The 23,229-nt window shown below is 35.5% G+C and overlaps 1 protein-coding gene across 1 annotated transcript; it reads left to right on the top strand.

Moving 5' to 3' along the window:
- The first annotated feature begins 810 nt into the window (after window positions 1-810).
- LOC100366803 (vang-like protein 2) lies at window positions 811-21,546 on the top strand. The gene is made up of 4 exons (XM_006814919.3): window positions 811-1,290; window positions 1,699-1,823; window positions 14,122-14,446; window positions 18,327-21,546. The coding sequence occupies exons 3-4, from the start codon at window positions 14,141-14,143 to the stop codon at window positions 19,743-19,745; spliced, it is 1,725 nt and encodes a 574-aa protein (XP_006814982.1). The 5' UTR covers window positions 811-1,290; window positions 1,699-1,823; window positions 14,122-14,140; the 3' UTR covers window positions 19,746-21,546.
- Window positions 21,547-23,229: the final 1,683 nt, after the last annotated feature.

Here is a 23,229-nt window from a genome sequence, read left to right as displayed (position 1 = left end):
TTCTGATATTATTCAGATTTCTGACCTGAACATTTCATTTTAACTTTTTATGCATGTTCAGGGCCAATATATATACCAGTAGTAACTGATAAAGCCAATATCACTTAGCAAGTACTAGTATAGTGTGATACATCATGATTTGTGTGTTTTGCTTAGGATTTTTATGAATGTCTAAATTTATAAAACAAGTTACATGTATTGATAAAAGTGAAAAAATTCTGTTGATTACAAATTTGGAAAGAAATTAATTCTATATGAAAGCAATGTTTCAATGATACAAATTAAAAATAGAATATTATCTTTAATATTAACCAAATGTTTTTTAGTATATGCAAATTAGATAGTAATAAATTGATTAAGATAGTAAAGGAAACAAAAATTGTTCTCTGAATCATCTCCCAAGTGGAAAGTGCGCCCGCATCGACTATCGAGAAAAAATATATTGCCAGCTTGACCTTTCAGGAAAATTTGCATATTTAATGTCCTTCAGTTAGACTGGTCCTAGGTCCCGATCCCAGGTCAATTAAATATGTCTTTTCAAAGTAAATAGTCAAGAAATGTGTCATAAAATGAATGTAAGTAATATTTTGGAACTGATAGCAAGAGAAACAGGTTTTCTCCCCCTAAGAAATTCGACTTCCGGCGACCAATCAGCGTTGTCAATTGAAGAGCGTTGTGGCTCGTTAATTTGGCGGGATCACCCAACAACTTATCATTATAATCTGATATATTTTAAACGTAAACAATTTTATTTTCATTAACGTGCTAGCAGTACTTGCAACAAAAATATAATCTTTTCAAAAAATGTATCGAAAGGTATTTAAAAAAAATCTGTATTGACAAATATTTGGTGAGTCTTTCAACACCGAGGGAGGATGGCTGATTAAAGTAACGGCATTGTAAGGTTTGTAAGAGCTGTCGAGTGTAATGGCGCTTTGTGCGCCTAATATTTAGGGAGTGAGTGAAAAAAATACCCCAATCTGTTGTGCTTGTCGCCAGTTATCGGCGTTTTCTCATTCTTGGACACATTTTTGGAATACTGCACACTTCAAATATGATCTATTGGACTACGTTTGTAAGATATTTGAATACATAGACGTGTTTCGTCTGCCGTGCGTGAATTCGTAATTTTTGAAGTCACAGCCATCTTTGCTGTTCGCTGACTTCATTTTCATTCGTGAATGCTAGTGGATTTTACACCATCGAGCATTGATTGACCTTCTACGCTTTCATCGCTGCCGTTTCCTCTGCATTACATTGGCTATAAGTGTCGAAATCCTGGAGAGAGAGGTTTGTATAATCTTATCTCAGCAATGCGGACAAAAGCCAGAGTCTTGTGTTTAGCAAACCGTCTTTCTATTCTGTGCATATCATTTTGTGTTCTTGTTGTTTTGTGAATAACATGCAAGGTTATTTTCGGTGAACTGTAACAGCCCTTTATTACCCACACATCCAGATAAACTAAGACTTCTTTTCCTATTTCGGTCATATCTCTAAATCTGTTTTTGAATTCATCGTGTTATATTATTGGAATCCTTGCTCAGAAGGTGTTTATATTGAAGGTCAATTCCAAAAAAGTGGACACTACTTAGTATTATTTTTATTTTTCCGGGCTGCGTTTTCCGAGTTATAATAACATAATCAACAATATTCTTACGTTCTTATATTTTAACACAATATAAACATTATATATTCCAGCTTAACTCGGCCATAGAAGCAAAGCCGGGCTGTTTGCGGTGTGAGTACACAAGAGGTCAAGTATTGCCAACTGACCGTACAGTGGACAAACTATTATTACTGTAACTCAAAGCTGTAATTGTCAGGTAAGTAAAATGTGATGTTAATGTGAATCAGTTTCTTGTATATAAACAGCATTGTATACAGTTGTCACTAGTTCACTACAAAGTCCATGTCTGTGACCTTTAGACATAATAATTCATGCATTTACTATTAGTTGAAATGTAAGATTTATTTCATTTATAATATTGAAAAAAAAAATTAATCAATACACAGAATTGAGTAACTGTAAAATAATAATCTCCACGTCAAGGTGTTATATGTAATTTTGTAATCAAACAATTTTTTTGAATCGTAAAAAATTTAAAACTATATTTGTTTCACCCAAATGTTTGATTCTTTTGAAGAATCAGTACTGATATTACTGATATTCTCACATGTTATATAATAGTTAATCTGTCAAACTGTTTTCACACTTAGTGCTAATCTACATAATCCACATGACAATGAATGGCAACATAATTGGCTGCTAACTGGAAAGGAATTCTTATTGTACCCCCTAGCTTTCCTGTGGTTATATTTACATCTTGGGGCCTTGTGCATGTCAATTAATATTATTAAGTCGCGTTTCTAGAGAAACTGACAAACCAAACAAGACGTGGTCTTAATATTTGGCATCTAAGAGAGTGACCTTTCTGAAATTTTGTTTTGCGTAATTATTTAATATTATCAAACCACCAAAACTGTCTGGGAAACAACTTTCTCTGATTCTGTTTTCTTTTTGTAATCATTTCTTCACTTTACATGTTAAGATTTAAGTGTCTTGTCTTTGAGCAAAGAAATTTATTGACTGCTCCTAATGGAAATTATCTTGCTGTTGTAATTGTGAATGTATGCTAGTGAAGATATTGTGTGTATCTATTAACCAGACTCAAGACATATGGCGTTCGCTCATTCTCGCATGCTTCTCCGTCATTATGGAATCACAGTTACCAACATACATTCGTTCTGCAGCCAGTTTGAACATTTTCAAATCTAAATTAAAAACGTGTAAGTTTCAGAGAGCATTTCTGTGAACTGACAGCGTCATTGGGCATAATCGCGATGAATATTATAATAATAAAATATTATTAGGCGCTATACAAACTCTTGATAAATAAAAAATATTAAAATGCTTGAATAATCACAGATATACTACACTGGCTTCCAATGTCAAACGTTTGATAGTCAGGAAGAGTGTTTCTCAGTGCTGTGACCTCGAGACAGGCCTCAAACCTTGGGATGTTTGTCTCATTAAACACAATATTGATACACTTCATCCAAACAGTATGGCAGCCCCCAAGCTACAATCATGTACTAATGAGTTATAATAAACATACCTTGTCTTTGGAAATGGTCAGCGATCTTGAAATGGCTTTCGTGCATAGATTGCATTAATCCCATATTTTGCTTCCCAGACTCCAATTATTGAAGAGGGACCCAGTTTTTCAGGCAGGCTTGGGACGAATCTCTAATAGTTATCCAAGTTCAAATTTCAATTTCTTCAAATTTTGTAAGTGGGACTCATCTTGCCGAGACACTATCGCAAATCCTGTCCTGAACACTGTAAGAAAAGTGTTTGGGGGGGGGGGGGGCTATGTAATCACTACAAGATGGTGTGAGAGTAATAATTAGCCCTCATGGGTCAAGATGCATGGGAATGAGAAACAAATTTAGTGTTCACTGTCCTTAAATGGTACACCCTAATATAATACCACTGCACACTGACAAGAACTAAATAACAAAAAATAAAAGAAACTTCAGACAAGTAGGCAAATCACCAAATTGAGTCTAAACTTTTGTATTTTTAATTGAGGTCAAAATCCTAAGATTGTGGTGTGTGAATTCATTAATAATTAACATAGTCAACCCTGGGCATAGGTGACAAGTCACAAATAATGTTTTAAGTGGTCAGTTACCATGGTTTATAAATTTGTTTTTAGACTGAAGTGTGAAATAACAAATAAATTATCTTGTGATAAATGCAAAGTTTGTTACTAGTAAAGTATATTTCCCAGTTTACGTGTGTAGATTTCAGAGACATCGTAATTTCAGAATACCATGCATTGTATATAAATTTTAAATTCTTTACAGTTATATTTTCAAAAATGTTGGTGAGTCGCGCTATTTATTTTCTTTACATTTGTTAAAATATTATAACTAATTTTGTTTCAATGTATACTGCAAAATACTTTATTTTCGCTTGGAATTGATTTTAGCTGAAGGAATGGTTCAGTGAAAATAAAATTCAGCCAATATACCCTTTTTCCTATATTTTACATTCAACTCGTCCAAAATCAGTGAAAATAAATTCTATAACAAAACACCCAAAGATTCTTTTCAGCGAAAATTAATTCCAGCTAAAATAAAGTATTTTACAGTATTGCAAATATAGTAGATAGTGTTATCTCAGATGAAAATAGCAAAAAAATACTGTAAACAACTTTATATAATACTGTGGGATACTATATTTTCGCGGGAATTAATTTTTGCTGAAAAGGCTTTTCGGGCGTTTTGTGTGGAATTTATTTTCACTGATTTTTGATGAGTTTAATGTGAAATATAGGAACAAAAGTATATTCGCTGGATTTTATTTTCACGGCATCACCCCTTCAGCGAAAATACATTCCAATCGAAAATAAAGTATTCTACAGTATATCATGGAACTATAAACCCCAGGAAGAACAACCACTTTGTTTCCTTTGAACTATGATAGTTGCCGCGATGTCGAATGTTTATTTTGACTGTGCCGATTTACGCAAATGAACGTTTATCTCCGACTATCGGTCATTTTCAAAGTCAATTGGGAGACTTCGGGAGATCACGTGATCGAGTTGTTTCGGTTATAGCATAAAAAAACAATGGCGCCAAGACGAAAACACTGATAAATGAGTGACATTCAACGGAGAAAAAAAACACATTGCCACTTCTGGCGATCGAAGGGAAACACGGAGTAAGTCAAGATATCTCGACAACTAACAGCATACCAAACCCCATGTTTCGCAAACTTTCGCAACCTTATTTTTTCGAGGTTTGAAAAAAACAAGAAGTAATCTAAAAATGACATTGAAAATTATGAAAACTCGCTAAAACTCCAACCCGTTGCATGATTTCCGGTACACTGAAGGTCACCCTGCAGACCGACTTGTTTGCGCATGAGTAGTGAACGTAATATTTTACTGCGCAGATATGAAATTTTTTTTTCAAGTTTTCCGTTTCCAGCAAAGCGGTTGATACGGGCGTATCGGCGGCAACTAACATGGAGTATGACTAATGTTGTGGAAACAAAAGCGAAAGCACTGTAAGATAAACTAAGACAAAGGTTTTTTGAATTCTCTTAGTTTCGTTGTTCTTCCTGGGGTTTATAGTTCCATGAGTATATAAGCTAGCAAACAGTGTTCATTGAAAATGTATTTCCATAACAAATGCAGTTAACAGTATTTATTCATTTGCACATCAGTAATCATGTGCCGAGTGTTGATTGCATTAGTGTTTTGAAAGTGTGAAATCACTGAATTAGACCACCATTATTTGCATAATTAAAAAACAAAGAACATATTGTATTACTTGATTATTCTTAGTATGCATACCACAAGCATTATTATGTTAATTATCAAATGATGTCATCAGTGACGCTTTTATCTTGATTCATTGTTACATTATGAAGCACAGCTTGCTCATTATTGATCAAGAACTTCACCAATCTGGCTCTGTCCATGGTTATAGCTCCATGCTCTGTCTAACTGATGGTGATGGTTTGTCTGTGGTTACAAATGTCATTACTGAATTTGGTTTCAGTGTTTAATACTGTAGAATACTTTATTTTCGCTTGGAATTTATTTTCGCTGAAGGGATGATTCCGTGAAAATAAAATCCAGCGAATATACTTTTTTTCCTATATTTCACATTAAACTCATCAAAAATCAGTGAAAATAAATTCCAAGCAAAACGCCCAAAAAGCCTTTTCAGCGAAAATAAAGTATTCCACAGTATACAAGTGAAATCAAGGCATTAAAAATGAATGAAATTAACCTGTCCTTCTGTCCTGAGCAAATTGCTGTTGAATTTAGAAAGAATGACAAGAAGAAGAAAATTGAATTTAATGATTTTTTCCAAGTGTGTTCATCTTATAAGACGTATCATTTGGTTCTAAATGTATCCATGGTTTGGGTCATTGTAATAAGCTGTATGGTCAGTCCTCTTTAGAAAACTCTGACCTTGGATTGTTAGCTCTCACAGGATACAGGCTAGCAATGAATGGCTGTATTCATGCCTATTGTACTTATGCTTACTTGTAGAATTTAATTGTAGGTCTATACAGGTAATGTAAATTGATTTATAAGACTGATGCTGGTCATGTGAGGGCTAGTTCCCGCCAATCAAGTGCTTATCATTTATTCAACTTTAAAATTATTGCAATTGTTATTCTGCATATTTTTGAGTCTTAGTTTAAGTAATGTCCTTAAAAAGAAACAGATTTTATAAATTCCTAAAAAAAAAATGCCTGAAGGAAACTCAACTCAGTTGTCTTTTCTGTTCTCCGGAATGTGGCTCGGTTCCCATGACAACTCGCCTTGCTGCCTCTTCACTCAACTTTGTGTGAGATGTTCAAGGCTAATTGTATAGAGCCATTGAGAAGCGATTCACAGTGACTGTTGGTTAGATCTGCATGTTAGGCTTCAAGATACCAATGTAATATAGACTACAGCTCCATGTTTTGACCAGAATGTTGATTTGACCTTTGAATACTGACTTCTAACATATGCAGTAGTGAGCACCGGTGGACAAAGCACTATAGGGTTTCCTACTCACAGTGGGTTTTTAATGAAAACCAGTTTCCTGTTTCTGTATGACAGATATCCGTTGAGTGGACTCAGTCATACTATTATTTATGTTTTACCAATTCAATACCTCTCGCATATTAATGAGCACTATACAAAATATGGGAGATTCTGATTTTACATTAAGTTAATCTAAGTGTGTTGACCTCTTTGAGTTAATTTATTTGAAAAAAATTCACTGCAAATTTGTATCAAATTGACTATCTTCTACTGGAGTTAATTTTTATGAAAATTCGGAAGTAAATCGGAGGATTGGAATAATCTACCAACGCTTTAAGAAAAGGTTTTTCTTATTGTCTGAAACAAACACTTTTTTATTAGTACTGTACATTTTGATTATTACAGGAAACTTGGAGCGTAATAGCTATAACCAATTTAAAACTAGAATCCCTAGTTGTCATGGTTTCAACCTATTTGCTATTCATAAGGAGATGAGGAAATGCTATAGGGAAATAAAAAATGTTGGTTGTCATGGAATCTTGCCTTGTATCTCATCAAAATTTGTTGCATACAGTCATTTAGATGACGCAAGTATTTCACCTTTAATTTCAATCCATGCTTGATATTAAGCTGTAATAGTTTATGGTAATATTACAGTCCACACTAAAATAATTATTTTCAGATAACAAAAACTCGTCAAAAATATTTTGATGACATGCAAGATGTGTATATTAAATTCTAGTGTTTTTTTAAGGTCAAAACAAATCTGGAGTATCTTTATTGTTTATTTTCCTCTGGTGAGTGTTTGAGCACACATGGAGTGGTGAAGGTGGAGGACAGAGTGTGATGGGTGGGGTTATAAGGCCATCTTGTATACTTCTCTCAAATAAATAGTGAGGTCTGTCTAGGTATGATTAGGTTTTACATTAATATTACCAGTACTATTTCTCAAATTTTGTTACTTTTAGTACCATAATCTGTATTAGAAGCTGCATCCCTAATAGAAGCCACACCCATTCTTTTTGAATAATTGAGACCTAAACATTATGTGTAGATGCTTTAATAGAAGTGTTGCAGTACCATTTTAATAGAAGCCATGGCTTTTAATACAGATTTGACAGTACTAATGGTAAAATGGTCTGTATTTTTCATATTTAGTGTGGTTAGAATCTCTTCTAGAAATTCCCTATCCAATTCTTTTCAAATTACATATATAATGCATCATAAATGATGATATGATTTTATAATGATGTGATATGCTAGATCTCTTAAGCTGTATAAATATATCTATTAAATATTAATAATTTGAGACTGGTTTTTAGTTAGGATTGTCATAAAAATTATATTACTTTCATTTGTTGACAAGTGATTTCCAGGCAATGAGTTATAATGAAATACTTTCATGTTTCCATTAATTGCAATTGTACGCAGCTGAATAACTACATATTAAACTGTTCATGCATTGAAAATACATCATATTGTCCTCTATTATATTGTCGTCCATTCTTACACCATTATCGCAATGAATCATCGAATGAATACATTAAATATGACTTGTAAATGAGATTAGTTATTTCTCTCACTACAGTATCGTGTGCCGCACAGTAACAACTATTTTCTTCATCCTTATTTACTCACAATTTCTTTCAAATCAACCAATTTTATTTCACCACAACCAGAAATATGGCAGATGTCAATAATATTAAAAATTATAAAAACACAGATAATACTTTGTTGACTTAATAAAACAAGTATTGTGTTGATGCAGTGAAGTGTATATGATATATATATATATATTGTTGTAATTATTAATATCAATGTTTTTAATTATTAATGGAAAGTAGTAATAATAGTATATGGTGATAAAAAGCCTGGAAACAAATTTTATTTGCTAAAGGCAAAATAAGGCTTCAACTAAGAGTTAATTTTAATCCACTGTTAAAAATCACTTGTGAACAAGTTAACCTGGTGTGGACCAAGGTTATTCTAGCTTGGAGTCAGAAAGCTTGTCGATGTTTACCCTGAGTTGAGTTAAGTGTGAATGAGGTCTCAGAGTTAAAACAACACATTAAACAGGATTCATTGGTAGGTGGATAGGTGTGAATTTTGAGCTAAATATAAATCACTGTGACATATGAACTGAACACAGGTTTATTCCATTGATAAGGAATATTTACAGAGCAGTCTAGGTCTGTCAGCTTATGTGAATAAGACTTGTGTTGCTCATATTTGCTCGTCCTATGAATATTAGGTTTCTGTTGATAAACTGCATGTATTCTGGGATGTAGGAAATCTGAACTAGTCTTGTTGAATTTCTCGGCTGGACTGTGATATGGTCTAGTCATTTCGGGTCAAAGACTCCAACATAACTGTTTGATTCGAAGTCTGCCCTCTTAATTACTGTTGGATATTTCAGAATGTGGTCTTCGTCAGCTTTCCAGGTTCAGTAAAACAACTCGCTGTCATTATTATTGTTATATATTTATTTAATTTATAGAAGACTTAAATCATGATTCTCTGTATAGACCCAACAATTCCAGACATGTTGACACAATTTTATCATGATGGATGTTCCGAGCGCTGACAGTGTCAGCCTATTACAGTTAGGAATTCCACCTTGCTCTACTCAAATACTGTGTTGCATTCAAGAACTAATTGCATTATGAATGGTCACCTTAACCAAATAGTGAATTCTATGTTATATACATGTAGTTGTTTGTATGCTATATTGAATTTACTTAACTAAGTTATTTTATAGTTTATTTGGTGTAATTTCTCACTGACAATATCTTGTTGAAGATTGAATAGAAATTGTGTGTTTGATACCTTTCATAAGTGAATCTTAGTTTTTTCTATATTTTTAAAAAGATTTGATCTAAATCTATAGTGTAAGAGCAAAATATGGGGTTAACACATTCCCTGGTGTATTAATTTTATGTCAATTTGGTTTAAAATTAATGAAGAAATTATAGAAAACTACATACATACTACATATATGGAATACGTGTAGTGATTATATTGCTGAAAGCACTTGCTATTCAGTGAGGGGTTTACTCATGGTGATAGCATAATGATCTCAATTCAAATCTAGAGAAATATGCAGAGTTAATCATAAAATATATTGTATACTTTATAAAGCTCTGAATTTAAAATCTAGTGAATATTCTTGCAACCACAATGAAATGTCTACAAAATGATCATCTAGATTTTTGTGACCTTTTTACTCCGCTACAATATTTTAGTCACGGAGGGAGTGAATCATTAGGATGTTGGAAAGTGTTGAAAACTGCACTAATCAAGTCATAGGTTATTGCCATGGTTACAGACTGATGACTCATGTAGGAGAGAGAAGATAGACAACATTCTTTTTTTTTTTCCCTTAAATATTTATTTACAGCAGTCCTTGCATTGAATGGACTGTTTTATTTTCTACTCCATTTTTCGCTGTAAAAAAAGTGTTGTTTTTGGTATCGCACCATTCAACAATTTGATGGGAGATATTCAGTTACTAGCAAATATTCACATTTTCTGCTCATTGAATAGCAATTAAAAAACTGTTCTGTGTTTCAAGACAAATTATCATTTTTAATCTTCAAAAAATTGGTTCATATTTCAGATCAGCTGTATAGCTGACATGCCACTGCTGATCTGTTAGGACTGTGTCTGACATGATTGCAATGTTGCAGTCACTGCTAGTTGGGACTGCGTCTGACATGATTGCTAGTTGTGACTGTGCCTGACATGATTGCAATGTTGCAGTCACAGCTGGTTTGTTAGGACTGCGTCTGACATGATAGCAATGTTGCAGTCACTGCTAGTTGGAACTGCGTCTGACATGATTGCAATGTTGCAGTCACTGCTAGTTGGGACTGCGTCTGACATGATTGCAATGTCGCAGTCACTGCTAGTTGGGACTGCGTCTGACATGATTGCAATGTTGCAGTCACTGCTAGTTGGGACTGCGTCTGACATGATTGCAATGTCGCAGTCACTGCTAGTTGGGACTGCGTCTGACATGACTGCAATGTCGCAGTCACTGCTAGTTGGGACTGCGTCTGACATGATTGCAATGTCGCAGTCACTGCTAGTTGGAACTGCGTCTGACATGATTGCAATGTTGCAGTCACTGCTAGTTGGGACTGCGTCTGACATGATTGCAATGTTGCAGTCACTGCTAGTTGGAACTGCGTCTGACATGATTGCAATGTTGCAGTCACTGCTAGTTGGAACTGCGCCTGACATGATTGCAATGTCGCAGTCACTGCTAGTTGGGACTGCGTCTGACATGATTGCAATGTTGCAGTCACTGCTAGTTGGAACTGCGTCTGACATGATTGCAATGTTGCACTCACTGCTAGTTGGAACTGCGTCTGACATGATTGCAATGTCGCACTCACTGCTAGTTGGAACTGCGTCTGACATGATTGCAATGTCGCAGTCACTGCTAGTTGGAACTGCGTCTGACATGATTGCAATGTTGCAGTCACTGCTAGTTAGGACTGCGCCTGACATGATAGCAATGTTGCAGTCACTGCTAGTTGGAACTGCGTCTGACATGATTGCAATGTCGCAGTCACTGCTAGTTGGAACTGCGCCTGACATGATTGCAATGTCGCAGTCACTGCTAGTTGGGACTGCATCTGACATGATTGCAATGTCGCGGTCACTGCTAGTTGGAACTGCGTCTGACATGATTGCAATGTTGCAGTCACTGCTGGTTGGAACTGCATCTGACATGATTGCAATGTCGCAGTCACTGCTAGTTGGAACTGCGTCTGACATGATTGCAATGTTGCAGTCACTGCTAGTTGGGACTGCGTCTGACATGATTGCAATGTTGCAGTCACTGCTAGTTGGAACTGCGTCTGACATGATTGCAATGTTGCAGTCACTGCTAGTTGGAACTGCGCCTGACATGATTGCAATGTCGCAGTCACTGCTAGTTGGGACTGCGTCTGACATGATTGCAATGTTGCAGTCACTGCTAGTTGGAACTGCGTCTGACATGATTGCAATGTTGCAGTCACTGCTAGTTGGAACTGCGTCTGACATGATTGCAATGTCGCACTCACTGCTAGTTGGAACTGCGTCTGACATGATTGCAATGTCGCAGTCACTGCTAGTTGGAACTGCGTCTGACATGATTGCAATGTTGCAGTCACTGCTAGTTAGGACTGCGCCTGACATGATAGCAATGTTGCAGTCACTGCTAGTTGGAACTGCGTCTGACATGATTGCAATGTCGCAGTCACTGCTAGTTGAAACTGCGCCTGACATGATTGCAATGTCGCAGTCACTGCTAGTTGGGACTGCATCTGACATGATTGCAATGTCGCGGTCACTGCTAGTTGGAACTGCGTCTGACATGATTGCAATGTTGCAGTCACTGCTGGTTGGAACTGCATCTGACATGATTGCAATGTTGCAGTCACTGCTAGTTGGGACTGCGTCTGACATGATTGCAATATTGCAGTCACTGCTAGTTGGGACTGCGTCTGACATGATTGCAATGTCGCGGTCACTGCTAGTTGGGACTACGTCTGACATGATAGCAATGTTGCAGTCACTGCTAGTTGGAACTGCGTCTGACATGATAGCAATGTTACAGTCACTGCTGGTTTGTTGGGACTGCAACTGACATGGTTGAAGTCACTGCTGGTCTGGGAGAAATAATGAATAATGGCTCTTGAATTTGAAAATACTCCGATAGTGTTTAAGTTCCCATGGTAACGAATTTACTGCAATTATTCAAACACTCATAATTTGGTAAAGTAATATTTTTTTTTAGCTCTGCTCTCGACTTTGTCAAGCAGAGCTTATCATACGAGTGGTTGACTGATGTACTTCGTGTCAACGTTTTACTTTTTTGACTTCTTGAAAACATACAAAACTGATTGCTTTGATACTTAGTGTATATGTACCTCATGTAGACCTAAATTTTTGGTAAAAAGTGATATTTTCGAATTTTTGTTAAAAAACGCAAATCTGATTGCTTTGTTATTATATATATTGGTACTACATGTGGACCTCTCAGATTTGTTCATTTCGTGATGATATCTCTCTAATTGAAATATGCATTGCCAACAGCGGTGCTATCTCAGTTGAGAGGCGGCTTGTTTGTATCACCAGAATATTTGATAATTGTGTTACATTGATGCCTAGCTAGGTCTTAACTATGAAGACAAATAGAAACAATAACTAAATAGTAGCTTGGAGTAGAAAAAATGAAATAACTGAAAAATACATTATTGTATTCTATATCACTCTGTCTGTGTCAAATAGCAAAATTTATTAAGCAATGTGATTCCCATTTAATTGATCTGACATTTCATTCTGGAGTTTTGTGGCTGCCTAGTTTTCGTGTGATGAGAACATCTGATTGTCGGAAGACATTATTTTACATTTTCTTCTTCTGCCAAGGCCATGGTTCTCACTTGGGTACTGTCAGTCACTTTAGAATGTAATTATCAGACATTCAATTTCTCCTCCTTTTTCTCTTTCTCTTTCTTTCAAAATGGCGAAAAAGTGTTTTGTGATTTCTTGCACACCTTTTCTTAACAGAAAACTAATAATTCACAAAATATTGTAAGTTAATATGGTTGAGATCAAGCATGCAAGTTGTTATAATATATGTAGCTTGTTTAATTGAATAGAATGAGTCATCTAATGTAATGCTATATCCCAGATTAGTAACATTCACATTCAAGGGCCAACACTTCATAATTCTCATTCAGGGCCACTACAAGATTCTGCTTTACAATTCAGTCAGGTTGATGAGTTGAGCTTTGAAAGATGTTAGTGAATATGATCTCAACAATACATTTTATTTTGAGTCAGAAAAAATAAAACACCTGCAGATTGCAATCAACCCTGAGGTTTTCATCCTAATTTATAAATGGATAAATAATTTCAAAATATTATTTGTAATAATATGAGGTTATTTTGAAGTATGCATGAAGATAGTACAGCGATAGTATCGACCGACACGCAACAGAGGTCGGTGCGGCCGCGTACTGTCTGAGTGCAGACGGTACTTTGCAGTATCCTCATAATAACCTTATTATTATACATTTTTTACTCCCAGGAATACATCATTGGAATGCCAAAATCCTAAACGTTTAGTACAGATTCAACAAACTTCTTTGTGTGGGGTTTGATCAAACCCTGGTGGCAGCCATGTTTGTTTTTTATTATTAAAGGACGCTTATGCGCGAAATCATTCCACATTTGGAATTCGCAATTTCTAATATGGTAGGATGAAAAATAACAATGCAATACCGCAAAATTACGACACGTTGTAATGTATGGCGTTACGGTAACAGATGTATAATAATATTTATTATTAATTGCTTATCAACTCCTTGTACTTTTGCTACCCATCCCTGCCTATAGACGACACATACTCTCAACTAAATGACATTTATATCTATGGTCAAACAAAGTTGTATTTTAATGATCCAGTGAACGTATTCAGTTTATACGTGCATCCATCAAATTATTAGAATTGTACAGGAAATAATTATACACAATTATTTATTGTTTATTTATATAATGTTTATTCTAGATGCTCTGCTTATAACATTATGGACAGTGATTCAGGACATTCACGCAGTAGTCACCATTCTACGCATTCTCATCGGAGTAGACGCAAGGACAAACATCGTGACAAGGACAGAGATCGTGACCGTGAACGAGAAACTGATAGAGAATCTGATAGGGAACATGGTAGACGACGTTCCAGATCACGTGATCGGCATCGGGACAGAGATCATGATAGAGATCGTGGACATGAAAGTGATGCAAGCCATCGAAGTCACAGAGTACGTGATAGGTCAGTTACGATACGCACACCGCCGATGATGACAGATGAAGAACGTCCTGAGGACGAGGTAAGTCTTTAGCACAAAATGGGAGTCTTTGCAGTTAGTGTGTGTGTATGTGTGTATGTGTGTCCGACTGTTCCACTGCTATCTCAAGAACCATACATTGGTTTTTGATGAAACTTGGTGCATAGATGCTCTGGGCCAATGCGCAGATTTGATTAGGTTTTGGTAAAAATCCATGCTCGTTAATTACCTAATTTGCATGATAATTAGCTAATTTTTAGCTGTTCTATGACTGTTCCACTGATATCTAAAGAACCACTCATTGGATTTTGATGAAACTTGGTACATAGATGCTCTGAACATATGCGCAGATTTGATTAATTTTTGGTAAAAATCCGTGCATATTAATTACCTAATTTGCATGATAATTAGCTATTTTTTAGTGGTTCCATGACTGTTCCACTGATATCTAAACAACCACTCATTGGATTTTGATGAAACTTGGTACATAGATGCTCTGAACTAATGCTAGGTTTTGATTAGTTTTTGGTAATAATCCGTGGATACTAATTACCTAATTTGCATAATGATTAGTCAATTTTCGGTTTTTCCACTGATATCTCAAGTACTAATCATCACATTTCAATGAAACTTGGTACATAGATGTCATACGACACTGCACAGACCTGATAGTTTTTATGGTAATATCAGTACATATTAATTACCTAATTTGCATAATTAATTAATTTTCAGCATTTGATATAAGTAGTTAGCATTACATTTCAATGAAACTTGGTACTTACATACTCAAGGACTATGCAGAGATTGATTGTTTTCGATAAATATTTGTGCATATTAATCACCTAATTTGCATAATTAGTTAATTTTCAGCTTTTCCACGGGTATCTCAAGTACTAATCATCGCATTTCAATGAAACTTGGTACATAGATCCTTTAGGACTATGCAGAGACCTGATTAGTTTTAGGGTAAATAATTGTGCATATTAATTACCTAATTTGCATAATTAATTTTCAGCTTTTCTACTGATATCTAAAGTACTAATCATCATATTTCAATGAATCTAGAATTATGCAGACCCAATTAGTTTCCGGTAAATATTTGTGCATATTAATCACCTAATTTGCATAATTAACCAACTTTCACACTGATATCTCAGGTACTATACATCACATATCAATGAATGTACATGGATGCTGTAGGACAATAGACAGACCTGAATAATTGTGGGTTAAAATCTGTACATATTAATTACCTAATTTGCATAATTAACCAATTTTAATCTTTCACACTGATATCTAAAGTACCGTAAAAACTCCAAAATTTCGACTGGTTTTAAATAATTTGTGTTAGAAATGTGACGTGTTTTTAGAGTCAAAATTAAGGTGCATTTTCGGACGGTCGAATTTTTCAGAATAGAAATCAGCAAAAAAAAATGGGGATGATAGACAGTGTGCTTCATTAGTTTTTAAAAAATGCAATGTCCGTCAATTGACGTAAACTTCCTCATGTTTCACGGTAAAAGCAAAGGTCGTGGCCGAGTTGTAACTCAAAATCTAAACAAAGTCATCAATCAGTGAGTATTATGACAAGCAAAACAAAACATCAAGACGCGGAGAAGAGGTCAGCACAAAACTAATAGGTCAAAAGACAAAGCTGTCTCGCACTACCTAGGAAAACTTGTGAATGTTCGAAGTACAGGTACCCATTGGACAAAAGATACATGGAAGTTTAGCAAACAATCTCCCCGACCCAGTGCAATGTATCCGGTTAGAATCAAAGCTCACGTGTCCCTTATTTGAGCACCGTACCGGTGATTTGAGGGACCAAATTCTGCCGTAAATTCGCCCTTGGATTAAAAAATATAATGGGATTTAAGACAATAAAATGGGACTTTTAAGGTGTATTTTGGCGTCATTTTTCGGACATTTCAATCAATCCTGCCGGCTAAAATAGAGTCTAAGTTTTACCGTAGTCATTGACGTCTGTCTATTCAAGAGTACACGTGTATGATTTTTATCGTGACTAGCGTGAGCGGGTAAGCTTCCTTTCGAGAATGAGCTGTTATCACTGTGAACAATGTTAAATTATTCTTCAGATGACCAGTTTATTTTTTAAAAACAACTAATTTTTTTATTTAAAAAAAATCATGCCGTTTTCGCATCATCCAGCTTTTTGATTGGTTAATTAGCGATTTGACCTATTTGACCTAAGAGAACATGGCGGATATCCTACAGCATCAAACGTTTATACGAGACCGGAATCATTCGCTTACGATGAAACTAAGTTGACTTTTATTTGTATTTCATAACCATTCAACAAATTTATTTTGTGTACATTATTATAATCACTACTGAGTACAGTAATAATCAACAATTCAGAAACGCAGCATGCCGAGATTTTTGTGTTCGTTTTTATTTGAAACTTCGTTTATTTAGAATATATTTTCGTTACCAATAAAATAAAAATCTCTCAGTCAATCAGAAACCCGGATTCATGCCTTTGAGGAAGGTCCCGTTTGAACGCTCACATCGTTTTTTTTTTCGTTTGGGGGAAAACTAAAACTGGTCGCAATTTTCGAATAAGAATGAGTCGGCAATTTTTAGTGGAGTCGAAAATTTGGAGGTAAATAAAACACCGAAACCCGGCAAATAAATAGGCGGTCAAATTTTTAGAGGGGTCGAAATTTTGGAGTTTTCGCGGTGTTAATTATTCCATTTCAATGAAACTTAGTACAAAGATGCTCTAGGACAATGTACAAACCTAATTAGTTTGAGGTAAAAATCTGTTCATATTAATTCCCTAATAAGCATAATAATTCATAATTTTTTGGTTCTGTTACATTGCGCAGACCTCATTAGTTTTACACTCAAATCTGGTCATATTAATTTTCTGATTTGCATAATTAGTTTTCAGCTAAGTAATTTCGAATTATATTTAATGTGTCTCCAATACTCTCAGCACATGGGAGTTCTTTCTAAGCTTTCTTTGATTATGTTCCTGGTCCTCCTATACTGACTAATATTTATTTTCCTGGTCCACCATACTGGCTACAATTCGTGTTTCTGGTCCACCATACTGACTAAATTCATGTTTCTGGTCCACCATACTGACTAAATTCATGTTTCTGGTCCACCATACTGGCTACAATTCACGTTTCTGGTCCACCATACTGGCTACAATTCACGTTTCTGGTTCAGCATACTGACTAAATTCATGTTTCTGGTCCACCATACTGACTAAATTCATGTTTCTGGTCCACCATACTGACTAAATTCATGTTTCTGGTCCACCATACTGGCTACAATTCACGTTTCTGGTTCAGCATACTGGCTACAATTCACGTTTCTGGTCCACCATACTGGCTACTATTCATGTTTCTGGTCCACCATACTGGCTACAATTCACATTTCTGGTCCACCATACTGGCTACAATTCACGTTTCTGGTCCACCATACTGGCTACAATTCACGTTTCTGGTTCAGCATACTAACTAAATTCATGTTTCTGGTCCACCATACTGACTAAATTCATGTTTCTGGTCCACCATACTGACTAAATTCATGTTTCTGGTCCACCATACTGGCTACAATTCACGTTTCTGGTTCAGCATACTGACTAAATTCATGTTTCTGGTCCACCATACTGGCTACAATTCATGTTTCTGGCCCACCATACTGGCTACAATTCACGTTTCTGGTTCAGCATACTGACTAAATTCATGTTTCTGGCCCACCATACTGGCTACAATTCACGTTTCTGGTCCACCATACTGGCTACAATTCACGTTTCTGGTCCACCATACTGGCTACAATTCACGTTTCTGGTCCACCATACTGGCTACAATTCACGTTTCTGGTCCACCATACTGGCTACAATTCATGTTTTTGGTCCACCATACTGACTTTACTGTTTTTATTACAGGTCATAGAAGTTCAGATCTTACCACAGGATGATAATTGGGGTGAAAACACAACTGTCATTACAGGTGCTACCTCTGAATACAGCGTATCTAATGAAGACTTGTCCCAATTCACCAAAGATATGGAAGCAAGTGTTGGATTTGATTGTAGTCGATATATTGGTGGAATAGTTGGATTGTTGTTAGGACTTGTTGCAGTTTTAACGCCGATCGCATTTCTCGTAATTCCGTTATTCCTCTGGGAGTTTGATGAATCTGTGTCTGATAAATGTAACGTCGTGTGTCAGGGTCTTCTCATTAGTTTTTCTTTTAAATTGGTTATTTTGCTGATTGGTAGCATCGCACTGTTCTTCAGAAAACCCAAAGCTACATTACCTCGTGTATTCTGGCTACGGGCCCTTGTCATGTTACTCATTGTCGTCTTCATCATCTCTTACTGGCTGTTCTATGGTTTTCGTATAATTGACGCACCAGCCGAGCTCAAATTTGACAATGACTATGAGAGTGTAGTTGCGTATTCATTATCGTTGGTGGATGCATTGCTCTTTATCCACTACTTGGCGATTGTTTTGTTAGAGATTCGACAAATGACAACTCAGTTCACCCTCAAAGTTATACGAACAAATGACGGAGAAAGTCGCTTTTATAACATTGGGGAGTTAAGTATTCAGCGTGCTGCAGCATGGGTTTTGGAACAGTACTATCGTGATTTCCATGTATATAACCCATATCTTCAACATTTGCCGTCATCACGCGCAAAGCAGCTGTCAAGCTTCAAATTCTATGATGTTGATGGTGGAATGAATACCACTGTAACCGGGAGATCACGTGCCATCCTTGCTGCTAATGCTAGGAGACGTGATGCTGGCCATAATGATAGATTTTATGAAGAGCAAGAGTATGAGCGACGTGTAAAGAAACGCAAGGCACGTTTGGTGGTGGCAGCGGAGGAATCCTTCACTCACATCAAACGTATGAATGAAGAGCATGGTCCGTCAAATCCTATGGATCCTTATGAGGCAGCGCAAGCAATCTTCCCATCCATGGCAAGAGCGTTACAAAAATATCTACGTATAACTCGTCAGCAACCACGCTGGACGATGGAATCTGTTCTAAATCACCTTGCAACATGCATTGGTCACAATTTTACTCCAAAGGCATTTCTTGAACAATTCTTTAATCCCGGTCCTCCAATCCTGGAACACATAAGGGAGGGACGTAATTCGCAACCATGGGAACTAATATGCGATCAGATGGCGAATTGGCCGTTGAAAGCCGATACAACCTTCTTACTGCGTCAAGGCGATGTCTCATTGCTTGTTTATGTCATGCATATTCCACATTTTCAGATGAGTGAAGAAGCATTTGATCACAAAAACAACAAATTTGTTCTTCGTCTCCAATCTGAGACCTCTGTGTAGATTTCTGGAGGATTCAGTGGATTCAAGTTAAAAAAGAAAGATGTATTTGTCTAGTTTGTAAAGTACGGCATGTAATCAGCAGTTACCGTAGTAATCAGTACTTCAATGGTTACTATTTATGTAAAAATGTAAGTTTTATTTTATATTTTGTGAACTTTATCGTCAATTGTGCTAACCTTCATTTTAGTGCATTGACCAAGAACAGTGTAATATTATAGTTGGTGTTATCTAGTGTAGCTCTTGTTAGTTTCCTGTTCAGATTGATGTCAATGGTATTGCTGATTGAATTGTTCAGTCTTTCTAGATTAATATGGTTAATGTTTTATTAACATTAATCAGTTATTATCTGTATATCACTGTTAGAGTTACTGCATCGTATCTGTATTTAATACTTGGACCAATGTAGCATGTAGTGTGTGTTCCACTGAAATAGACGAGTTGGCATCTGTGATGTAATGCAGTTATTATGTGGCATATTGAGTACTAAACTGGCATATTGCCAAATACTTGATGAGTGATGAAGGACTAATAGGGACAATTCCATAAAATATAAACCAATTATACTCCTTATATTATCAATATACTTTAAATATTGTTTTATTTTGTAAGAAAATACTTTTTTATTGTACATTTAGTACACATTGCAAGGACTTCCATGCATTTTGTATTGAGTTGAGCTCAAATTTTTAGAGCCTTTTGAGAAGATTTTTTATCCTACCCAAACCTCATATTTAATGCAAAGTAAATTTCATTTCATTTTGGGGAACCTTTGAGAAAAGAAAGAACCAACAAACATAAGTACATTAATGGTTTGTAACTTGTATGTACCGTAATCAATTCGCATTTCAATATTGTATACAATTTGCTGTTCTTTGTCTCCTATATTCATCTCTGCACATTCGAACTGTACAGGCCGAAATATTGACCCATGCACTGTCAAGGCACAAAAAAATTTTGTAAAATATGTGGTAAACAAGTGGATAAATGTTTGTCGTATTAGATTATTTAATATCTTAATTTTGAGAATTTGTTTAATACAGGCTAGATAAATATTGAAATATTGCCCACAGATAGGTTAAAATAATGTTTCAGTAGATAGGTAAATATTCACAAGGTGTTGAATATTGAAATAGTTTGACATTGGGATAATAACTTGTGAGTTGAATATTAATGAGGTTAATAATTCAATATTCACCTGGTTATGTATGTTAACTCCTAACATTACAGTAGAACATTTTCAGGGTCAATAATAGAATAGAATTACCTGTACTCATTATAAATCTTTAAAACTTATTTTTAATGTCACTTTTCTGCTTAATGTGTATCTTCTGTAAATTTAAAAATTGGTGTGAAACTGGAATCAATTGATGCCTAATGTTACCCTTAATTTGATTTTTTAATTTATCACAGATAGTTGGTTAAATAGGCATACTGAAAGACTTCAATCTTTGGTCGAATCTTCATCTTGTAAGTTGCAATGTTGGTGCAGAGAAAGCCACAAAATGGGCTCTTTAGACAAAAGAACTTTTGCCTTGTTAGAAGTTTTGCTACTCTTTTGCCATTCTCTCTGGTGAAGTGACATCCACAGTTTTGTTGGAGTATGCAAGAAAGCAACCCTCCCCCTCCCCATTGTCAATTAAAATCACCCAATTTAAATTTCTGCCTTCAATTGTAATTTTAATAACGTTTTTGTGAAGTTCATCAAGCCTTTCAAGCAATTTATTTTTCTGTCTTTTTATTATTGCAACTTTGTACAGTATTAGATTCTTACAGATTAATAAATGTTACCGACATACATGTATTCCGTTTTTGTTTATTGATTTTTGATTGACTGTATTAGGTTCTTTTATTCAAAGCTGTCAACATAGGTTGGTAGAGCAATATGGAAGATCCGGTACTCTCACCTGCAGTGTATCCTGTGGCCTTAGGGACGACGTCAAAAGATCGATGTCGGATAAAAAAATTATTTCCTTTAGTTTGGGGGTGGGGGGTTTAACCTCAAAAAGTTTCCATCCTACAAAAACGATTTTATTTTTTATTGAAGTCAAAAAAATCTTGGAGTATTTGTAGTTCGTTTTTATTCTATCCAATCATGGACAGAAATAACCGAAAAGGGGAAAAAAACAGAAAAATGGTTTGGTTCAAGTGTAAATATGTGCGTCAAATGAGGTGCATTTGTAAAATCTTTTTACACCCACCCGACAACCAACGTCTATGCAATACTACTGTCCGATTATCAATATGTATTTAATGGTAAATGTAGTCTGACGCCATGACCAATATTTATCAATTAAGTTTCAGTGGGGGGTAGGGGGGTTTGGAAAAAAACTAAAGGAATTGTGTTTATTATCCGAAATCGATCTTTTGACGTCGTCCCTTATTAACCTACATACAACATTCAGTTATTATTACATATGTTTTCAGACTTTACAAAAATCGGCAGGAAGGTCGTAACTCTTTCATCCAAGTTCATTCGGGATTTCTGGTTCCGGGTAACATTTGACTAAGTACCCACTTAATTTGAAGTGTCCTAAATTAAATCTTAAAGTCATAAAACCATGTCATGGATCATTGTTTTGCTTTTCCTGAATACCGTAAAAACTCCAAAATTTCTACTTGTTTAAATGATAAATAATTATTTTTGAAACAGTCTGTTTTTAAAATACATAACACCGATAAATTGTCGCAGTAAAAATTCAATATAAAAGTTGGGTTGTATACTGTCCCAATTTACATTCATTTTAATGTTAATAAAGTAAGACATTCTGATGAGTGTTGTGCATTTTTTTAATTGATCAACTCATTAAAGATTAAATCTTGCTAAAAATCGGGAGAGAATGTGTTTAAAACTAGAAAAATACTTGTATATAGTTCCGCAGAAGAAACACTGAGTAAAATAGTGGCGGATGGATATTTAGCCTTCAGACGCAGGTCTGTGCTGAATAGCGCCACCTGTGTTGACACAATGCCAAGCGAAAAAATACATGCTAAGAATGTAAAGGCTCATGGGTAGACACTTGTAAACAATGCTATGGCCACCTGACTCGTGTGCAGGCAACGACTCGCCTGCTTTAAACATTGGTAATTCACTTGCGCATTGCAATGTCAATATCCAGAGATTCAAAATCAATACGATATATCCCATGCACTGGACTTCTTTATAAGTAGTTTTTTTTTGACATCAATATAAAAAAAATTAAATTAATGTAATTTGGTCAGTGCTTTTCAAAGATGCACAATTATTGAATGTGTTGATCTATATAGAACAATGCTCGTATTTGTAGTTGTGAAAAAAAAATACCAAAACTTAGTACATGGGCACAAGACTAATTTGCATAGTTATTTAACGGCTCTTGATATTGTTGTTTCTGCAAGAATGTAACTTGGTTGGTCGTATTATGCACATTTACGTTGCTAGAACAATCAACAGTTATTTAAAAAATGCCAAACAAGAAAACAACTTAACAGACGGTCTCGTATTTGA

The sequence above is a fragment of the Saccoglossus kowalevskii genome, chromosome 5, assembly GCF_978046115.1.
Source record: "Saccoglossus kowalevskii chromosome 5, keSacKowa6.1, whole genome shotgun sequence".
In the NCBI taxonomy this organism is placed as follows: Eukaryota; Metazoa; Hemichordata; class Enteropneusta; family Harrimaniidae; genus Saccoglossus; species Saccoglossus kowalevskii.
The sequence above is the reverse complement of the archived record's forward strand: the minus strand, read 5'-3'. Positions and strand labels throughout refer to the sequence as shown.